Source organism: Tursiops truncatus, chromosome 9 (assembly GCF_011762595.2).
Source record: "Tursiops truncatus isolate mTurTru1 chromosome 9, mTurTru1.mat.Y, whole genome shotgun sequence".
In the NCBI taxonomy this organism is placed as follows: Eukaryota; Metazoa; Chordata; class Mammalia; order Artiodactyla; family Delphinidae; genus Tursiops; species Tursiops truncatus.
The window spans coordinates 24,868,903-24,887,355 of NC_047042.1; the positions used below are offsets into that span (position 1 = coordinate 24,868,903).

The window sequence follows — 18,453 nt, forward strand, 5'->3', positions numbered from 1 at the left end:
TCAGGTCACACTTTGAGAAAGTTAATGCATTTTTGCTTGTCATCTTGTTCTGAAAGGTGGAGAAGTTAAAAATACCAACAGACATTTCATTTAAAATGTTTTTAATAGGTTCTTGGGATCTACTAGTGATTAATATTTCATTTTCATTATAAACTTACTTCTCCTTATCCTTTTTTTATAAGAATAAAGGATATTACAAAAGAGTTTATTCATGTTAATTTGTAAAATATATTCATTTCATTTAACAAATCCACATTCAGTGATTAAAGAAAAGCATCAGTACCTTTCACATAAAAGCAAAGACTTGAAATCTGGAAAGAAATATTTTAATTAGTTTCTAAAAATTCTATTCAGTTCTCTACTGTGACTCACGGTCCATGCTATGCAGCTGGACCCTTAGAATTGTTTTAGGATTCATGATAACCTCCTGTTCCCGGTCCATAGATACCTGTCCACAGTCTCACTGCAGCCCACCTGATTCCATGGGCCAGCTGCTTCTCAGGTGTTTTGGTTTAAAATAATTTTGGTAGATACAGAGCCAAGGAAGGAGGAATACTCTTTCCTTTTAATAGTAGTGTGATAACCATCTTTTACCAAGTAAGAGAAAGTAACAGAGTGTTCAAGAAGAACGAAGTCCGGTACTTACAGTTTTATTTGGTACCTCCTGATCACTAAGCACTTACCTGGATAATATCGTGCCAGGCCTGTGGCACTGCCAAACACCTGCCACAACAGTGAAGGATCTTCCTCCCGATTTTTCTTGAAAACTTCATCTAAGGCGCTCGTCCAGTTGAGTTCATTTAACACAATCGTTGCTACCCCCCAAAAATAAGAAAAATCAATTAATTCAAATTTGTAATTAATAATTGAACCTGTCTTCCTTTACTTGCAAAATACTGTTATACATTTTCATTGCTTTACCTATAAAGCGCTCTAATCTGGTGGTAATCAAAAGTTTAGACATGGAATCATTTCTTCAAACATGTTTACATGATGGTGCGGGACCTGTTCTGTGCTTTGTAGATGTTTAGAAGCACCTCTGCCCTCTACCCGCTAGAGGCCAGTAACATCCCCCCAGGTGTGACAAGCAAAACTGTCTCTAGACATCGTCACATAACCCCGGGGGGGGCCAAATTACTTTCTGTTGAGAACCACTGTGATGCATAAAACAGGCAGCATCAGAACTCTGCTGCTGGGAGGTATCTCTTGCACTGAGGCAGTTCTGAAGATGCTTACAAGGCACCTCATGACACAGTGTGACCACGACTGCCCTCAGTATTTTTTTTTTGGCGGGGGGGGGGGGGGGGGAGAAGAAAGGATTTATTACTTGCAGCAAGTAAGGAGAATACCAGGGATTTTCCCCAGAGCATTGTCTCCCCAAACAGCAAAACTGGGGAATTTTTAAGCTAAGGGTACATGCATATTCACGAAGGGGCTTGGGTGGTATATGCATATTCATGAAGGGGCTTGAGCAGAGGAGAATTCAGCATAGTTCAATATTGAGGATTCTCTGTGATACACTAACATAGTCTGGTCTGTTACCTGAATTAAAAAAAAAAAAAACCCCAAAACAAACAGATGTTTGTTACTGAGCATACTTTATTAACTGTGCTTATGTAACTACCAAAAATGCATACATGTTGATAAAGAAAAACTCATTCAGAGGCTTGACAATATCAGTGTTAGAACTAAGAAGTGGCTGATACCTTATCGCTACCTTTATGAACAGTAATTTTCTTTTTTCTGGTTAGTTCAACTAATAACTAGAGCACGGTGCTAATAAGGGACAGGTCATTGATTTTGATACCTACTTATAGTGACTGACTGATCTGGGATAGGTATCACAACCATACGCCAGTCATTATAATGAAAGAGAAACAATGATAATGTGGGATATAACAAGGGCTAAAATAATATATAATTTATAATTATGGGCCTCCATGATCATAGCATCCTATGTCTAACGTATTAAAATTCTAATTGGCTTAGGATATTATTTTCCCTTTATGCAAAGAAGATGACATAAGATAATCTCATCTTTTTTGGAGGGGTCTTTATATGTAAAATATGCACCATGCCCACAAGCAGATTAGCAGATTGGGACACTCTGCATTTGAGGATCTATGGCTAAGCCTAAATAGTGGACGTGAGCTTGGGATAAGGACTGGAGATACCGCTTAACTCTTTCCATTCTTTTCTGTGACCACAGTAAGTAAAAGAAACAAATGTGATCATGGTTAGATCACACACAAGATGTTTTAAAGGGAAAAGGAAAAAGAGCTTCTATCAAGAAAGAGGCACGGCATATGTATTTATATTTTAAAGTTTATCATTTACCAAAAAATGAAAAGCAAGTATACTGTGAAATTGTTCTGGGACCAACATCTTCATGCATTTCTCATTACTGAAAACTAACGAGATTTCCATCTTTATGGATGTGATTACCTTCAAAAAGATCAGTTGTGTGTGTGAATATTCATGAGCTGGGTCAGATCCACAGTGCATCTGAGATACTAGTGAATTCATATTCCAAAGCATGATCCAATGAACACTGAGTGGCCAGTTATGTGAAAATTTATATTCACATAGATAACCTGAACTGATACTCACTACTCATGAATATTTATGGTACTATACAAAACATCACAGAAAAAGAGGGGCATTCTATCTTCTTTCAAACATTCATGAATTTTAGAGTAATATTCTACTCAGCAAAATAATGTTTATTTATGTTCCAGATAGTTAGAATAGATTGGGGATTAATGAAGTCTATCTCTTCAATTTCCTTGGCTTTTTAATTCACATTAAGCAACAACTGATATCTAATTATTTTTAATAAAGTTTTATTTGTTTACAGGGCTAATTTTTTTCTCGTTTTATTTGATAACAATTACTAAGTATTAGGCTCTGATACAGTGATTGTGAATTGTACTTTTATGTACTCAGGGGAAAAAGTCAAGCTCTGGAATGTTCTTACCATCATGGTGATACGTTTTAAAATTGTCGTTTATATATTTGAAAATTCTTTTTCAGATGAGACATTGCAGAATGTTTTTCTCAAAATCTGTTCATATGCAAATGAGCAAGGTGCATAAATATTTTCAGAATAGACACTTGAATGATTTACTCAGAATGAAAGAAATGGTATTGTATATATATATCATATGAGCAAGGTTTATAAATTTGATGACAGTGTGAAGAAAGGAGGGTACAGATACTTCCATTTGTCATTGTGTATTTATAGAGACGCTTGAGTGCAATCATTATTCTAATAGCCACAATTTTTACTGGAATGTCCAGAGCAAGAAATCAAAATTCAAAGGATCTGCCATGCGAGTACAAAATTAGTGCCATCTCTTTAGAGGAGAGTTTGGCTGTAGTTGTCTATCAAAATTCTCCATCTTTAGTCCAACAATTCTACTTCAAGGGATTTACACTATGTATAAAAACATAGTAAAACACCAAAACTGGAAGGTAAAATAAATTGCTGCAGTAGGAAATTCTTTTTCTTAAATTATATTGAAAGCAGCTAAAAATGTAAAAGAAAACATGTAAAACATCAAAGCAAATAAACAAGTATGAATACCATTTTAGATCGTTCTTGGTGATTTGGCTATACTTTTCGGGTCCACATTATGAACTACATTTGACTAATAAATATATATTACTTACGTATCCTATAATAAGCAGATTTTTATCTTCTTAGCCTTCTAAAAATTAAATACCTAATCCAGGATTACTAAGGTGCCCAACATTTCCCCATTTCTACTTTATTAGCATAACTCAGGAAAAACAATAATGAAATAACTGGATCATTTGCAGATCGTGGCATAATAAAACTAATGCAGAATACTGCCCATGCTAAAACTTTTAAAATGCAATTATTTTTCTGTAAGGCACAGTCTTTATATAAATGTCTAGAGCAAGAAATAAAAATTCAAAGGATTTTATTTAATTGCAGAAACACTGGTATAAACTAGTAGCCAAATAATATTTCTTAAAATAATTCCAGAGTAAGTGATCTTTTTAAAAGGACTTGAAATAGTTCTTGGCCACAAATAAAACTTTACCTTTTATTTGGACAGATATACTCAAGAATATGGGTAATAGTTCTGACTGGTTTTCCATAAATCGTTAGGCAGTATTTAAAATTACATCATATTTAAGTTTCTCAATTATATACTGGATACGTATTGCATTATTTAATATCTACTATATACTGTATACTATATACTGTATATACAGTATACTGTATACTATATACTGTATACTATACTCATCCACGTCCTCCTTCTCTACCTCCTAAAATAGTAATGTCCTACATTCACACAAACTTCTAATGTCTTGCTTGAATGGAGTACATGAGTGTACACAGAAATTCATGAGTGGCTTCTACTTTTTTCGCTGTGTAAGACAAACTGGTCAATCGTGATCTAGCCTTGAACCTACTGCCAATTACTAGTGAACTTAGCTAAGTGTCTTATGGCTTCTTTCAGAGTAAAATTAGTCCTCATCTTCTGTCAACTTTTAAGAAATGAAGATTTTTATCTTTGTTTGAAAATTAGAGTTTGTGAAAATAAGTCTTTCATAGATATCCAAGGCTAAGCTTATTAAAAGCAGTGAATGCTGGGAAAGCAAACCTTGACTCTGGGGCCTCTATTCTGAATGGTATAACAGCATTTCACTGATAATTGATTCAGAACACCAAGCATACGTCTCTATTCTTCTACTTAGTTTTCAGAAACAGGGCCTTGATGTTCAGCAGTTCTCTGTTTTGGAGGATTCTTTTGTTCAATCTGGCTTCTCAAGGGAAGAAAGAAAAATCTAATTTGTAACAGCACAAAAGAAGCACCTTACCTTTGCTGCTAATTCTTCTAAAATACGTGATATATCTGTATCTCATTTATGACATGAATACAGAATTGCTGACAAGTTAGGAATCCAATTTTCTCCTGTAAATTTCAGCCATGAAGGGTTGCACTATTGCTCCCTTTTAAGTTTGAGTACACTTTGTTGACTTATTCAGGGTTCTGGGCCTCACCAGGCATTGAAGGCACTATATAACTATTTGAAAAACCTTAAGGTTATTTATAATGTCAGCTACGGCTTTGAAATGAAGTGGAAATATGCTAGGAAAAAGAAGAGAAAGTATTTTTTATGATTCACTTAAAATATAAAATAACTTTGACAAGTCTGCATCAAAAAATACATCTTACACAACATAAAGTAGCTTTGACAGGTCTTTGATAAGCTCTGTAAATCTTAAAGCTATGTAAAGGGACTGGATACTAAAAATTATTTTTAATAGTAAATATGATACAATTAAATAATTAAAACAAGAGAATTGTCCAAAATGTTTACTACGCTATTTCCATTTAATAATACCATTCCATTATCATAGCCTTTCATTAAGATAAAACTAAACTATTGCCACTGATAACAAATGAAGTCAGGAATTTTTTAAGAACTTACTGTGTGCCAGCAGGTGTGTTAACCATTTTGTATGCATTATCTCACTTAACTAAATATGACACTTTGAGTGAGATACTCATATTATCTTTTTTTTAGATGACAAAAACAAAACCTATTTTTAGATGATAAAAATAAAAGGGCATGTAATTTGTCAAAAATCATACAGTAAGAGCTGTAGAGAGAGCACCCAAATAAGTCAGATTCCAAGATTCTTACTGTTTTATGAGCTATTTATTATTTCTAAGCTTTCATTATATGTGTAGCTCTGATTTAGAATTTTAAATCTGAAAAAAGTAAAAATCACCTATGCCTTTGTAACAGTGTTTCTCAACTGAGAGAGATATTCCTTCCCAGGAGACATTCAGCAATGTCTAGAGACATTTTTGATTATCAAGACTGGTGGGAGCCTACTGGCATGTGGCAGGCAGAGGCCCGAGATGCTCTAAATATCCTACAATGAACAGGACAATCTCCACAACAAAGAATCACCCAGTTCAAAATGTCAATAGTGCCCAGGTTTACAAACTTTGCTCAAGTACAACTATGAACACAAGACAATTAATCTGCTTTGTAAAAAGCAATATTCCCAACGAATACTGTCAACAAAGAGCCACAACACAACTTCAAACCGAAAGTTGATACATTTAAAAAATATTATTGTTTCATATTAAATTATGTCAATATTTCAGGCTACATTTTGACACCCTTTGGGTGGAGCAAATTTTCATTTTAGTCCCCAAAATTCTAACACGTTATTCTCATACCTGAGCAAGTAAGTAGGATTTCAAAGCTACTTTTTAGTGCCATTAAATGTCATCCCTCCCCACCTCCTGGCTTTTGGACATTCATAGAATATTAGAGTTTTGCTTTTTTTTTAAAGATTCAACACTGTGCGATTCTAAACTAAATTTTATCTTTAGAGCAAATGTTCATTTTATCCCATAGTATATAAGGTAGTCATTAAAGGAGCTGCATTTAGCCGGTGAGCTGAGCCAGATGCCACTAACTTTATTCATCAACCTTAATCTCGAAAAAGAAAAATGTTAATAAGAACAAACCCACTGATCCAATTAAGCGCACAGACAAAAAGAAGCCACTTTAAGGACTAGACAGTGTGCATAAATATTAAAATGAACGAATCTTTTCAGCGGATTTGGCTAAAGGAATCTCACCTAATCCCAGTGTAAATGAAAGATTAATAAAGTACAGGGAGATGGGAAGACCAAATCTAATCTCTCTAATCATGACTTTGGCACCAGCATCCACCTCCCATTGAGGACGGGAGAACAGAAGGCTCCAGGGCACATGTGGGCCGTGATGAGGAGATAAGCCTTATTCCTACCATTAATTGGGTACAAATATTAAAAGGCCATTGTCCTTGTCAATTCTCTAAGGCCCGTATTACTGAGATATTTGGTCTCACTCCCTATGTCTTTAGTTTCCCAGCACATAAAAGGAGCTCAGGAGAAACCACTTTATTACTACAGAAAATAAGATAATGCAAGGGGAATAGGAGACACTAGGACCCAATGTCATATTTATTAATTGAAGGATGCCTTACATAGAAAAACAGTTTCTTTTTACACCTTGGCATATTATTTACTCAATTTTCTTTTACATGAACAATAACACATTTCTTTTATATACAGCAACTAGAGTATAACACTGTATAATTTGTAAATATAAGGCTGAACTTTACAGTGATTACCTGAGGAAGACAATATAATTTTTTCCACTGATACGACTTCACAATGTCATTTTCATCATAAGTGTGACTATTTTTAATTAAATTGTTAAAAGAAAAATTGTTAAAAATCTGTTTCTATATATTAGAGCAATACTTCAGTAAACACAGAGCCTACTAAATTCTGAACAAATGAAAAATAGCCAAAAATGCTCTAAACATTTTTTAAATTTAAACTTTAAAAAGGGAAATAAAATGCATGAGTTTAAAAAAGAAATCAGAAACTATGAGAACACAGAAATGAAGTTGGAAGCCATATAAGAATAAATATGTAATTAAACCCAAATATAAAGGACTCCAAACTGAGGTTTGTTTGTTTTTTAAAATGCCTAATTATCATGCTGGTGATTCTTTTTCCTTTAAATAATTGGCATTTAAGAATTCAGTATATGCACATATGTAGTATAAGCAAAGACTATTCTTACTTACTGCCCTCCCACTGAAAGGCCGTGTGTCTTTGTGCCAGAAGTATCCATTTCACCTTGGGAAAGCATTTTATTTTCTCTAAACCTCATTTTCCTCACCTGCACAATGGGGATAATAATAGTGTCTGCCTCACAGATCTGTGCTGAGGATTACAGGTACTTAGAACATCTTCCGTCACTTAGTAACTGCACAATAAATGCTACCTGCCCTTATCATTACCATTATTTTCTTATTTACCTCTTAATACTCAGCATTTACTATATATTTTTTTTTTTTTTTTTGCGGTACGTGGGCCTCTCACTGTTGTGGCCTCTCCTGTCGCGGAGCACAGGCTCCGACGCGCAGGCTCAGCGGCCATAGCTCATGGGCCTAGCCGCTCCACGGCATGTGGGATCTTCCCAGACCGGGGCACGAACCCGTGTCCCCTGCATTGGCAGGTGGACTCTCAACCACTGCGCCACCAAGGAAGCCTTAAAATATATTTTTTTAAACATCTTAATGGAGCCGTTCTGATTGCGCTGCTAAAATGCTAGGATGAGTAATGTAAATCTAGCAGCCTCTCTTTCCTCAAGGGATCTTTCCTCTTACCTCGGTCCTTAGTTAATGTCCAACAACACTACTTAATTTTCTTATTATATATCGCATGATAAAATAGCATGTTCACCTTTCCAAACCATTTATTGATACACTGTTTCAAGAGAAGGCAAAAATGAAAAAAACAAATTTCTCTAATGACAGCATTTAATGTACTATATAATTTCAGTAGAGATAATTTTTACTACAGAATATTCTCAGCACTCCTGAAATCAAACCATGCTGGTGATTGTGGCCCTGAAAACAGCATAGACACACTAAAATTCTGGCAGAAGATATTAAATTATATAAGACCTAATATACATACCAGACACAACACAGGCACATGTACGCACACACACAGAATGGTGTACACACAGTTCTGTTAAAGCAGAGAGGAAACTCTGGCCGAGAATTACAGACCAAATTAGATATGGGAAATCTCTTGCCTTTGCTCTGAGACTGCCTAACTGCATAGGGAATTTAGTGTCTACATACAAATCTGGACTGCTGAATTCATAAAGAAGGATCAAAAAGTATTGGAGCTGACTAATGAGATACGGCTGCAGGATAACAAGGCTCCTGGGGGCAAGGGTGATACTGGCAGTGAGGCACACACTGCTTAGTACTTAAGGGTTTGTGTCAACTAGTTTTAGAACAAAGAGTTGCCTGGTGATTTTAAGATGGAAAGATCAGATGCACTGAAACACAGTACATAGCAGATAGCTATAATCAAGAAGAACAATCGCTTGGTTTAAACACCATGCACTGCTTCAGAGTGAAACTAAACACAAAATAAATCTAAGAAATTGAACTACAGGTTGTTACTTACAGAGTCATGTTCCATAAAGGTATGGATGAAATCTAACACCATATCTAAGACAACATGAAGTTAGTATCCTTACATCCCTACTTGCACATGAATAAAGAATTGTCATATGCCTATAAGCACACATGCATGCAGAGCACTCATAACATTATTTTTACAGATAGACACCTACATATAAAAAGAAAAAACAAATACATCAACTATTTCAGTTTTCAGGATGCTTACAACATAGTGACCATGATTTGTTCAGGTTTTAATGTATTTATTACAGTTATTGACATGTTAAATTTATATTTAACAGTCCTAGCTACTGCCCAGTTCAACAAATACCTTAATAAAGAAATAATTCTTTTTCTATTCTAATAAATCATGTATTTTAAATTTTCATTCATAGCTTAATATCCCATAAAAGTTTAAATGTATCACTCAAATTGTTTGAAGAAGCTCAAGTTATTCTGACATAGCTTTAAAATATTATAAAGGATTCAATACCTGGTCAAAACAAATACTCTGCACACAAGCTTTTAAAAATGGCTTAAAGGTTTTTGATCTGATGAAATATCGTAAGAGATGGTAAGTGACCAGGTCATGTTGGTTCTAGCTCTGTGTCTATCTTCTCTCACTCCAAGGCCAAACTCACTTAGGTCTCTCACAACAACCTTTAAATAGTCTCCCTCCAATTTCAGCTCACTTTCAGCCATTCTTCCCACTACTGCCACAGAATTCTACTTGGCAAATGCCCTCCCTAATGAAAAGTCTTCAGTTAGTCTCCATAAAAGTTGGTCTTTTATGATTGCTTCTACCCCATCTTCCAACCTCCTCTCCCACTGCTCTCCTTATCAACAGAATGGCTGTAGGATCTAGTGTGATATTTCAAGGACAGAATCTCACACAGTTTTCCTGCCACACCAAAATATCCAAACAGAAACATATGGCATAAAAGGAATACTGTGACATTAAAAGTGGTTTGGGTCTTTTTACTGTAATAGATGGAATTTTAGAGAGGGGAAGATCTATTTCCAGCACTGTATTCTATCATTCAAAGCACATTAATAACCCTTGACTAGGCTCTTAGAGTTAAACTCATATAAATTGTGATAAAAAAAATTGTGATCATTCTTCTCAAATTGCTCTAAATCTAATAGAGAAAGAGAGATAAATCAAAGCATCTTACATCCAATTTTGCTTTTGTATCATAGGCCCTATTAACAACATTACTGCCTATCAGAAGCTAAGTAAATGTTCTGAGGGTCAGGGGAAGGAGTGGTGGTCAAAAAAGACTTCCTGGAGGAGGTGGTACAGACAGGTTTTTTTTTTTTTTTTGCGGTACGCGGGCCTCTCACTGTTGTGGCCTCTCCCATTGCGGAGCACAGGCTCCGGACGCGCAGGCTCAGCGGCCATGGCTCACGGGCCCAGCCGCTCCGTGGCATGTGGGATCTTCCCGGACCGGGGCACGAACCCGTGTCCCCTGCATCGGCAGGCGGACTCTCAACCACTGCGCCACCAGGGAAGCCCCAGACAGCTTTAAAGAAGAGTGGAGAAGCGGTAGGAGAGCTGGATGACTAATTCAGTGAATGCCCTGTGCAGAACAAAGAGGCAAAGAAAAAAAAAAAAGCACAAGGCATTTCAGGAGCTCGATGTTCTTCAAAATGGTTGAATGAAAGAGGAATATGGAATAAGGCAGCCAAGATAAGATTAGAGACACACTATTATGATGACCCAGCAGTCCTAAACACAAAATAATTTCATTCTGAGAATTACAGAAAGCCATATAAGCTAAAGTATGAAATAATCATATTTGCTCTTGAGTCTTCACTCAGAAGCCAGCATGGAAAAATACTGAAGGTAGATTGGAAACAAGCCAGATGTGAATGGGGAAGACAAGACAGAAAACTAGTACGGTCAGGCTGGCGAGGAATGACAATGGTCTGAACTAAAAAAGCAGTGCTGGACGTGGAGAGTGGAAAGAGATTAAAAAGATGTTGGGGAGAAATAATCTGCAGACCACAGTGACAGATGGTGGGAAGGGGAAAAGAGGAGCCCTCGTTTTCTGGCTTGGGCCTGGATGATACTATTAACAAAGATATGAACATTGGAGGAGGGACATATTTGAAGATATCAGTGTCATAATGAGTGGTGCCTGTGCCATTTAATCCATTGAAAAGGGTTATCCAAAAGGTCATTAGAGAAATGAATCTGCAGCTTAGCCATGAATCCATATGGACAAATCGGATTTGGAAGTCATTGTTTCAGTGACAGTCGAAACTGAAGGATGTTCACGGTATTGACATTAATAAGGTCCACAGATCCTTAAGTACTGAAGCGGCTTTACTTCTCTGAGAAACACTGCCAAAAGGAAATAATGTGGACCTAACTCTCATAAACAAGAACACCTTTTCCCATGAGAAGTAATCAGCAAAGCATGCTTTAATATGTACCTACTGTTTTCATTTAACAAAAACAGCAAAATGTGCCTTTCGAATATAATTTTCACAACTGCATTAAAATAAATGCACTGAATACAAATTCACTTTATCTATGCCTGACTCACAGTCCATCGAGAAGAGATAATATGAGAAGATACTGGAACCAATAAAAACCCATTATCTTCTAATGCATTGTTTTGAATTTTGCCTTTTTAAAAGAGTTACTGACTTAAATCAAGTACCCAGGGATACAATGCCTGAAACTTTTGCATGTAGAGCACTTTAACTAATGCTTGCTGTGTACTTGGAGAATAAGCAATTTCCCTTCTGCTCGGTTAGAATGATGAGGTAATCTATTGTGCCTTTACACTTACACAGAGCCCCACAAGACTGAAGCTCAACGATTACATGGTCTTGTAAGACCATAAAGTTCTACCACAGGAGTCGTATATGTATTTAAAAAAACACTTCAAATTGCCGACTATGCACTTCTTTCCATCATTGTGTGGCTCTCTTCTGCAATTCACTTGCACCTTTGACTTTCGGAAATGATTTAAACCTGCATCAGTAGCTCTAAAAGCACGAATGCCAACCACCGTCATTCATCAGAAGTAGAAGAGTGACAAGATTTAATTACTTAGAAACATCTTAGGTATTTATTCCTAAAAATGAAACTTCAATTGGCCTTTCGATAAAACTTAATATCAGAAGGTAACATACAGATAAAGACTTTTAAGTCTTCTATTTCATAAAACATCAATGTTAAGAGGTAATAAACTCAATTTTAAACACATAGTTACCATTCTCTAATATAAACATGGATGGTTTATTGAAATGAATTTTACCATTCTTTGCAACAAGTGTTTTCTTTGACATTAATCTTTTTCACGATTTTGAAACAAGCCTTTACTTTCTTGTCACTTTGCATTCCGCATCAAACACATAGAAGCCAGAATCTTTTACATTATTTGTGTTTCTCTGGCCTTCCAAATAAATTTGAAGTAAAGCCTTTTCTTTTTTTTTCTTAGTGAAATTCTTTTATATTTATTCTACTAAAGTATCAATCTCCCCATTTCTTGCCCTTTCATCTCCTATTCCTAAATGTGACATCTGCAACATTTTTTGTTTAAAACCAAAAGCCTGTGCATTTTATTGTTTAACTATTTTTGTACTTTTTTTTCCCATTTTTAAAATTGCCTACCCTTAAACAAGGTAGCAATACCTTCTTAGACAAGAATGTAGGGATGTGTTTGTATGTGTGTGTGTGAATCACTGTGGGCACCAGATCATATTATTCAATTCTCTATTTAAAATGATACATGTTATGGGGATATATGTATATGTATAGCTGATTCACTTTGTTATAAAGCAGAAACTAACACACCATTGTAAAGCAATTATACTCCAATAAAGATGTTTAAAAAAAAAGATACATGTTTATGCTACACTTAACCAATAACATCCAATTAATTCTTTTAAAAGCATTTAGTTATAATAGCTCTTCTAGACACTGCAAAAACTTCACATAACTATTTTTTAGTGAGGACAAATAACTTTTTATGCTTTTGGAAAGTGCAAATATAATGAGATTAAGACTGAATTTTATGTTTCTTTGTAATATTCTGAGATTTCCCCTAGGTGCACATTTATTCCCTTGCTTCCAAAGGTATGCCTAGTGATCTTTTCTACTATTGGAACCTATCTTACTAATCATTTCCTAGAAAATTTTCTTTTTAAAAAACCATTAAAAAAATCTCATCTTATTGTCTAGAATTTAGCATCTTTTATTAAAATTAATAAATCTTTCATGGGTATTATCAGTTTTTTGGAGCATAAAGATGTGTTCATTAAAATGAAAACTTCTCTGAAACCCATGAACATTGTTTATGCCCATTTCTAAACAACTCTCTTTTTTTCCTTAGGTCAGAATAAGTTGAAATTTATGCTATCAACATCAAAATACAGACTATGGAAGCATATTTTTATCTGAAATTTGATTCAATAAACAGCTTACTGGAAAGAGTTCTATATTTGATTGATAGACATATATGAAATGTACGTATTTGTACATTTATGCAAAGTAAAATGGGGATTAAGTGGGGATTTGAAATGGTACTCTAAATATTTGAATTTTCAGAATACTTCACACAAAGGTGTTTTTTCTCAAATTACTGTTTTTATTTTGGATCAAAACTCATGCCCTTAACCTTTTTACACTTTTTCTCGGAAATGCTTTATTGTCATTTTCTAAGAAGAGCTCAAGATTTTAATTTTTGACATGTAGACAACTTGTAATTATGATTTTTGATATGTATAAATCACAGTCAAGACCATGGGTTTGTGGATAAGTTTTTGAAGTAAAGCAGAATTAAACTATTTGGCACTATTTTACCTTGAAATATAGACCTCACTATTCATACCAAACACACAAATGTAGATGCAGACACAATAAATGTGTAAATGTAATATTCCTTTATAGACTCCAAACATGGGGCATTCTTAAGTATATAACATTACATAAATAAAGTTGTAGTAACTATATGCTAACATAACTTTTGAAAATCAAAAAGGAGAAAACAACTATGCATGTGTACCACTGTATGTTACCCAAAGAATTTGAAGTTGGAAATTAAGAATGTCTTGGTCAGAACAGAATTCTTAACTTTCACTGTTAAGATCTCCCATGCCCTTACTACTAGAGAAGGTCTGAACTAAGTATGGCCAAAATCTAAGGGAGGCAGATCAGATGATGGGCCACACACAACTTCTAAATTATTTACCCAGAAATTCAACAAATGAGCACCAGTAAAATGCCAAATGAGAGACTGAACTCCTAAGACAAATGAAAATCTATAAGTTCCAAAATAAAACTTCTAAATAAGGTACCTTATTGTTAAATTGAAAATCTGCAAGGTGTATAATATTCCTATTTGACTGCAAGCCTGTAGTTTTTTCAATTTTCATTAGAATTTTACGGTTCATCATAAGAATTAATGGAAAATATTTAAATTAAGGTGAGTATAGCAATGCCATAATTATAGTAATGGTATTATAATATACTGTCCCCTGTAATGTAAAAATGTTGTATTTTATTGACCATATACAGTATATACATATATGTATATACTTTATAGCCTAGCAACCCAGGTTAAATTCAAATCTCCTCATTTGAGTATGTACTCTAGCCTAGTCAATTTTATTTTCTCATAAATTATAAGCAGTACAGTTGTATCAGTGGGAGGGTAGTTACCATTAAATATTGTAGATAATGGTTTACTTTTGAGTTTTATAAAACAAACTGATAAATTGGAGACAGTATCATTTCAACATGTAAGATTTATACATTTTTATAATACTTTGCTGACTTGGAAATGAGCAAAAATGTAGATTTTAAAGTGTCAGAGTCTAAAATCAATCTAACATCCAACCTCCTAGGCGAGTAAGCAGTGAGTTTTTGTTTTCCCTAAACTGTCATATTTTTAAAATCTGGATTAAAGAGAAAAAGAATGAAAGATTGAGAATAAGCAAATGGAAGTGATATTTATTTTGTAGCTCTAGATAAATCTGTTTGATAAAGGCTTTATGACTTGCCAAATATTAAGTCTTTACTTTCATTTTGGAGACAAAACTTTTTGATTGATATTTTCAGTTTTAAATATTTTGGGAAAAAATCCTGAGAAAGAGAGAAAGCCATATTAAGTCATTTTATAAATAGAACGATGATGTAAAGATAAGTAGATGAATAGCGGTATTTTAGGAAGAATTGTTAGGTAGAACTATTAGAATATTATTTGTTCTGTGAGTAAGGGTGTGTGTGTGTGTGTGTGTGTGTATTTATATGCATATTATATATATGCACATGCATATGATTTCAGTGGGTTAAACATCAAAGTAGTTTGTTTGCCTGTATCTTTCTTTCACTCATCCTACAAACCCACAGCTTATCAATGATGGAATCCAAGTGTGGAAGAGGGGGTAGTGTCTGTAGTATTTGCTCATTCAACCCAGGGATGTAGACTGATGTAGGTTCCTTCTATGTGGTTCTGCCCATCTGATCTTAGGGCAGGAAGAGAGTTCCAGAGAGTCTAATTCTGGCAATTTTAAATCTACCAGCTTGAAAGTCACAAATATCACTTCCACCATAAGATAGCACTAGCCATGTCACCCTACCCTGTTGCAGGTGGGAAAAGATGTGTAATTCTCCTACGTGTCTAAAAGAGAGATTCAGATACAGTTGAGCAATGCAGTCTGTACTAATCCTTGTCATATAGCACACCACACTGAGGAAGGTGTATTGGTAGAATGATGGTTTTTAATTTCATTAAAAAAGAAAAACATTAAACTAGACAGTAATGGCTTCTCTTTTAATAATAATTTATGTAGAATAACACAAGAGGAACAACCTAATAAAAGACAGTCAGGAATGCTTTGGAATGATCTGTAGAACAAGGTTCCATGGAGAAGAATGTTCTGAATGGAGCAGAAGGCTGGTTTTGATCAAGAGCAGAGAAAAGGTTGGCCACATATTGAAATTCTTGAAAGGTAGAACGAATATTATGATTATGCTACTATGTGACATAGAGCCCTAATAACTAGTCTTTGTACCTAAGTCTCAATGTTTACTATATATAATTTATACTATATATAGTCTGCTACAATACCATAATAGACTAAAATACACGAGTTCCAATTACTCAACAGCCTTGTCTTTATTTTTATATTCTGATTTTCTTATATTTGCTGTATAAATTAATGCTACTTACACAATTAGATCATCATAATTTAGGCCTTTGTATACTTATTTTCAGACATTTTGGAATACATAAAAATAGAGATCACTTCTAACCTCAGCCATCCTTTTTGAGTGAGATAGGAACAATATACTTAATGCCCTATGAGTAAAACGTACTTAATCCCAGATATGTATAGTAAATTCTACTCATTCATAAGAACTGGCTTTACGGTAGCAAAAGAATGTTTTGCGTTTAGTATTGTATGTGTAGTAAACTTAACTAAACTTGAAACCTTATGAACTCTAAAATATATTAATTTATTACACAAAAGGAGACTGTAAATTAGTAACTTGATCTTTAAAGTAAATATGCTTTCATATTCAAATTTTCAGATTCACAATCCATTCATTAAAATATTAAAATGTATCTCAAAACTAGCAACAAAAATTCATGTTCCCAAGCTACTTACTATGATACCATAATGACCCTGACCAAAGAGCTATGAAAAGAAACTAATCAATATCAAATATTTCTAACTTACTTAATTTGGATTAAAATAAATTTAATTCTATAATTCATTAATATTTATTGAAACAATTCTTTTTCTTAACTCAATGAATGAAAAGAAGATGTATATATGTATGCAATTCCATATTAAGAACTTCAGTAGATGACAATATTTTCATTAGACTTAGAGAAAAATAATTTATACAAAAATAATACATTTTCTTAGGAAAATAAAACCTGCTGATATACAAAATAGATTTTAGTTTAACATTAATCTAGGAGTAGTCTATTTTACATGTTTTTAAAATTTTCATAATAGTCCTTTGAGGCAAGTATGATATGTATTAGATTAGTCTTACAAATGGCAGCTTTGTCATATTTTGCTAAAGGTCTGTTTATCTAAATATTCACTGACAGGGCTTCCCTAGTGGCGCAGTGGTTAAGAATCCGCCTGCCAATGCAGGGAACACAGTTTCGAGCCCTGGTCCGGGAAGATCTCACATGTTGCAGAGCGACTAAGACCATGTGTCACAACTACTGAGCCTGTGCTCTAGGACCACGAGCCACAACTACTGAGCTCGCGCACCACAACTACTGAAGCCCGTGCGCCTACAGCCCGTGCTCTGTAACAAGAGAAGCCACCGCAATGAGAAGCCTGCGTTCTGCGACGAAGAATAGCCCCCGCTCGCCACAACTAGAGAAAGCCCGCGTGCAGCAATGAAGACCCAACTCAGCCAAAAATACTAAAAAAAACCCAAAATTCACTTATGTATCACCAACTTTCCTTTTATAATTTTAAATTTTAATTCTTATCCCTCAATTTTTAATTTTTGGTACCGTTCTCAAAGGCTATCCGATGTACTCCATATACTGTATGACTTCTTCCTTGACTTTTTCTACTTTGGAAAGTCTTTCAATAATGTACAAAAACAACCCACGGGATCCTTTTGAAAATAACAAATATTAGACAATAAATTGAATAAATCTGGACACCTATGACAAGATTTTAACAACAGGACTTGGGTTAAAAAGTGAAATACAAATAAACAAATACGATCACTGACTTTACTGAAACCAAAATAAATAAAAAGCATTCTGCATCAAAATGATTATACATGTAACACTTGTATGATCTTTTAAATTATAGACGGTTACCATTCAGTTACACCAATTACACTTGTGGGAAGCTCCTTTCCCTGAAACATTTTTAGAAATCCTTATCTTGAATTATATTTTAAATTGATGACAAATATTTTGGTCCTTTCATGAGTTATTTTATTTTTCAAATAGCTGTAACTCCTTTAGAATTAAGTGTGATGAAAAAGTCTAGCTGTTTTATTATTTATTTGTTCTATTTAAAAATACGGTAATTATTTAATTTTTTTCCTAGAACTGGAACACTGGTATTGAATGTAATAGGAACTGGAAGTGGTAATAGGAAGGTAATAGGAGTTGGAGTTGTAATGTCAAAATACCAAAAATAACTAAAATGTATATGCAAAATTTTTGAATAAAACTTGTTCACATTTAGAAGAAAAAGAAAAAACATTTTTATATTAAAAAGACATTTTTTTAAAAATTTGAGACTATAGAAACTTCAAATAATAACTGACAAATAAAATACAGGGGATAATTGATTTTTTTTCCATTAATTCTACTAGAAATGGGAAAACGTCAGGTATATTTATTGAAAAATGACTGAAACCAGTTTTTCTTGTTATTTATTTGTGGGGTTTTTTTGTT

General features: G+C 34.2%; 1 protein-coding gene across 5 annotated transcripts in view; it reads right to left on the minus strand.

Annotated features, from left to right (window-relative positions):
- The window catches only part of CACNA2D1 (calcium voltage-gated channel auxiliary subunit alpha2delta 1), a 513,328-nt gene that overhangs the window by 146,114 nt on the left and 348,761 nt on the right, over positions 1-18,453 (minus strand). For all 5 annotated transcript variants that reach the window (XM_073809606.1, XM_073809607.1, XM_019940505.3 and 2 more), the window contains one exon: positions 684-815. In XM_073809606.1, coding sequence (XP_073665707.1) covers positions 684-815 — 132 coding nt within the window. The remainder of the gene's footprint in view (positions 1-683; positions 816-18,453) is intronic.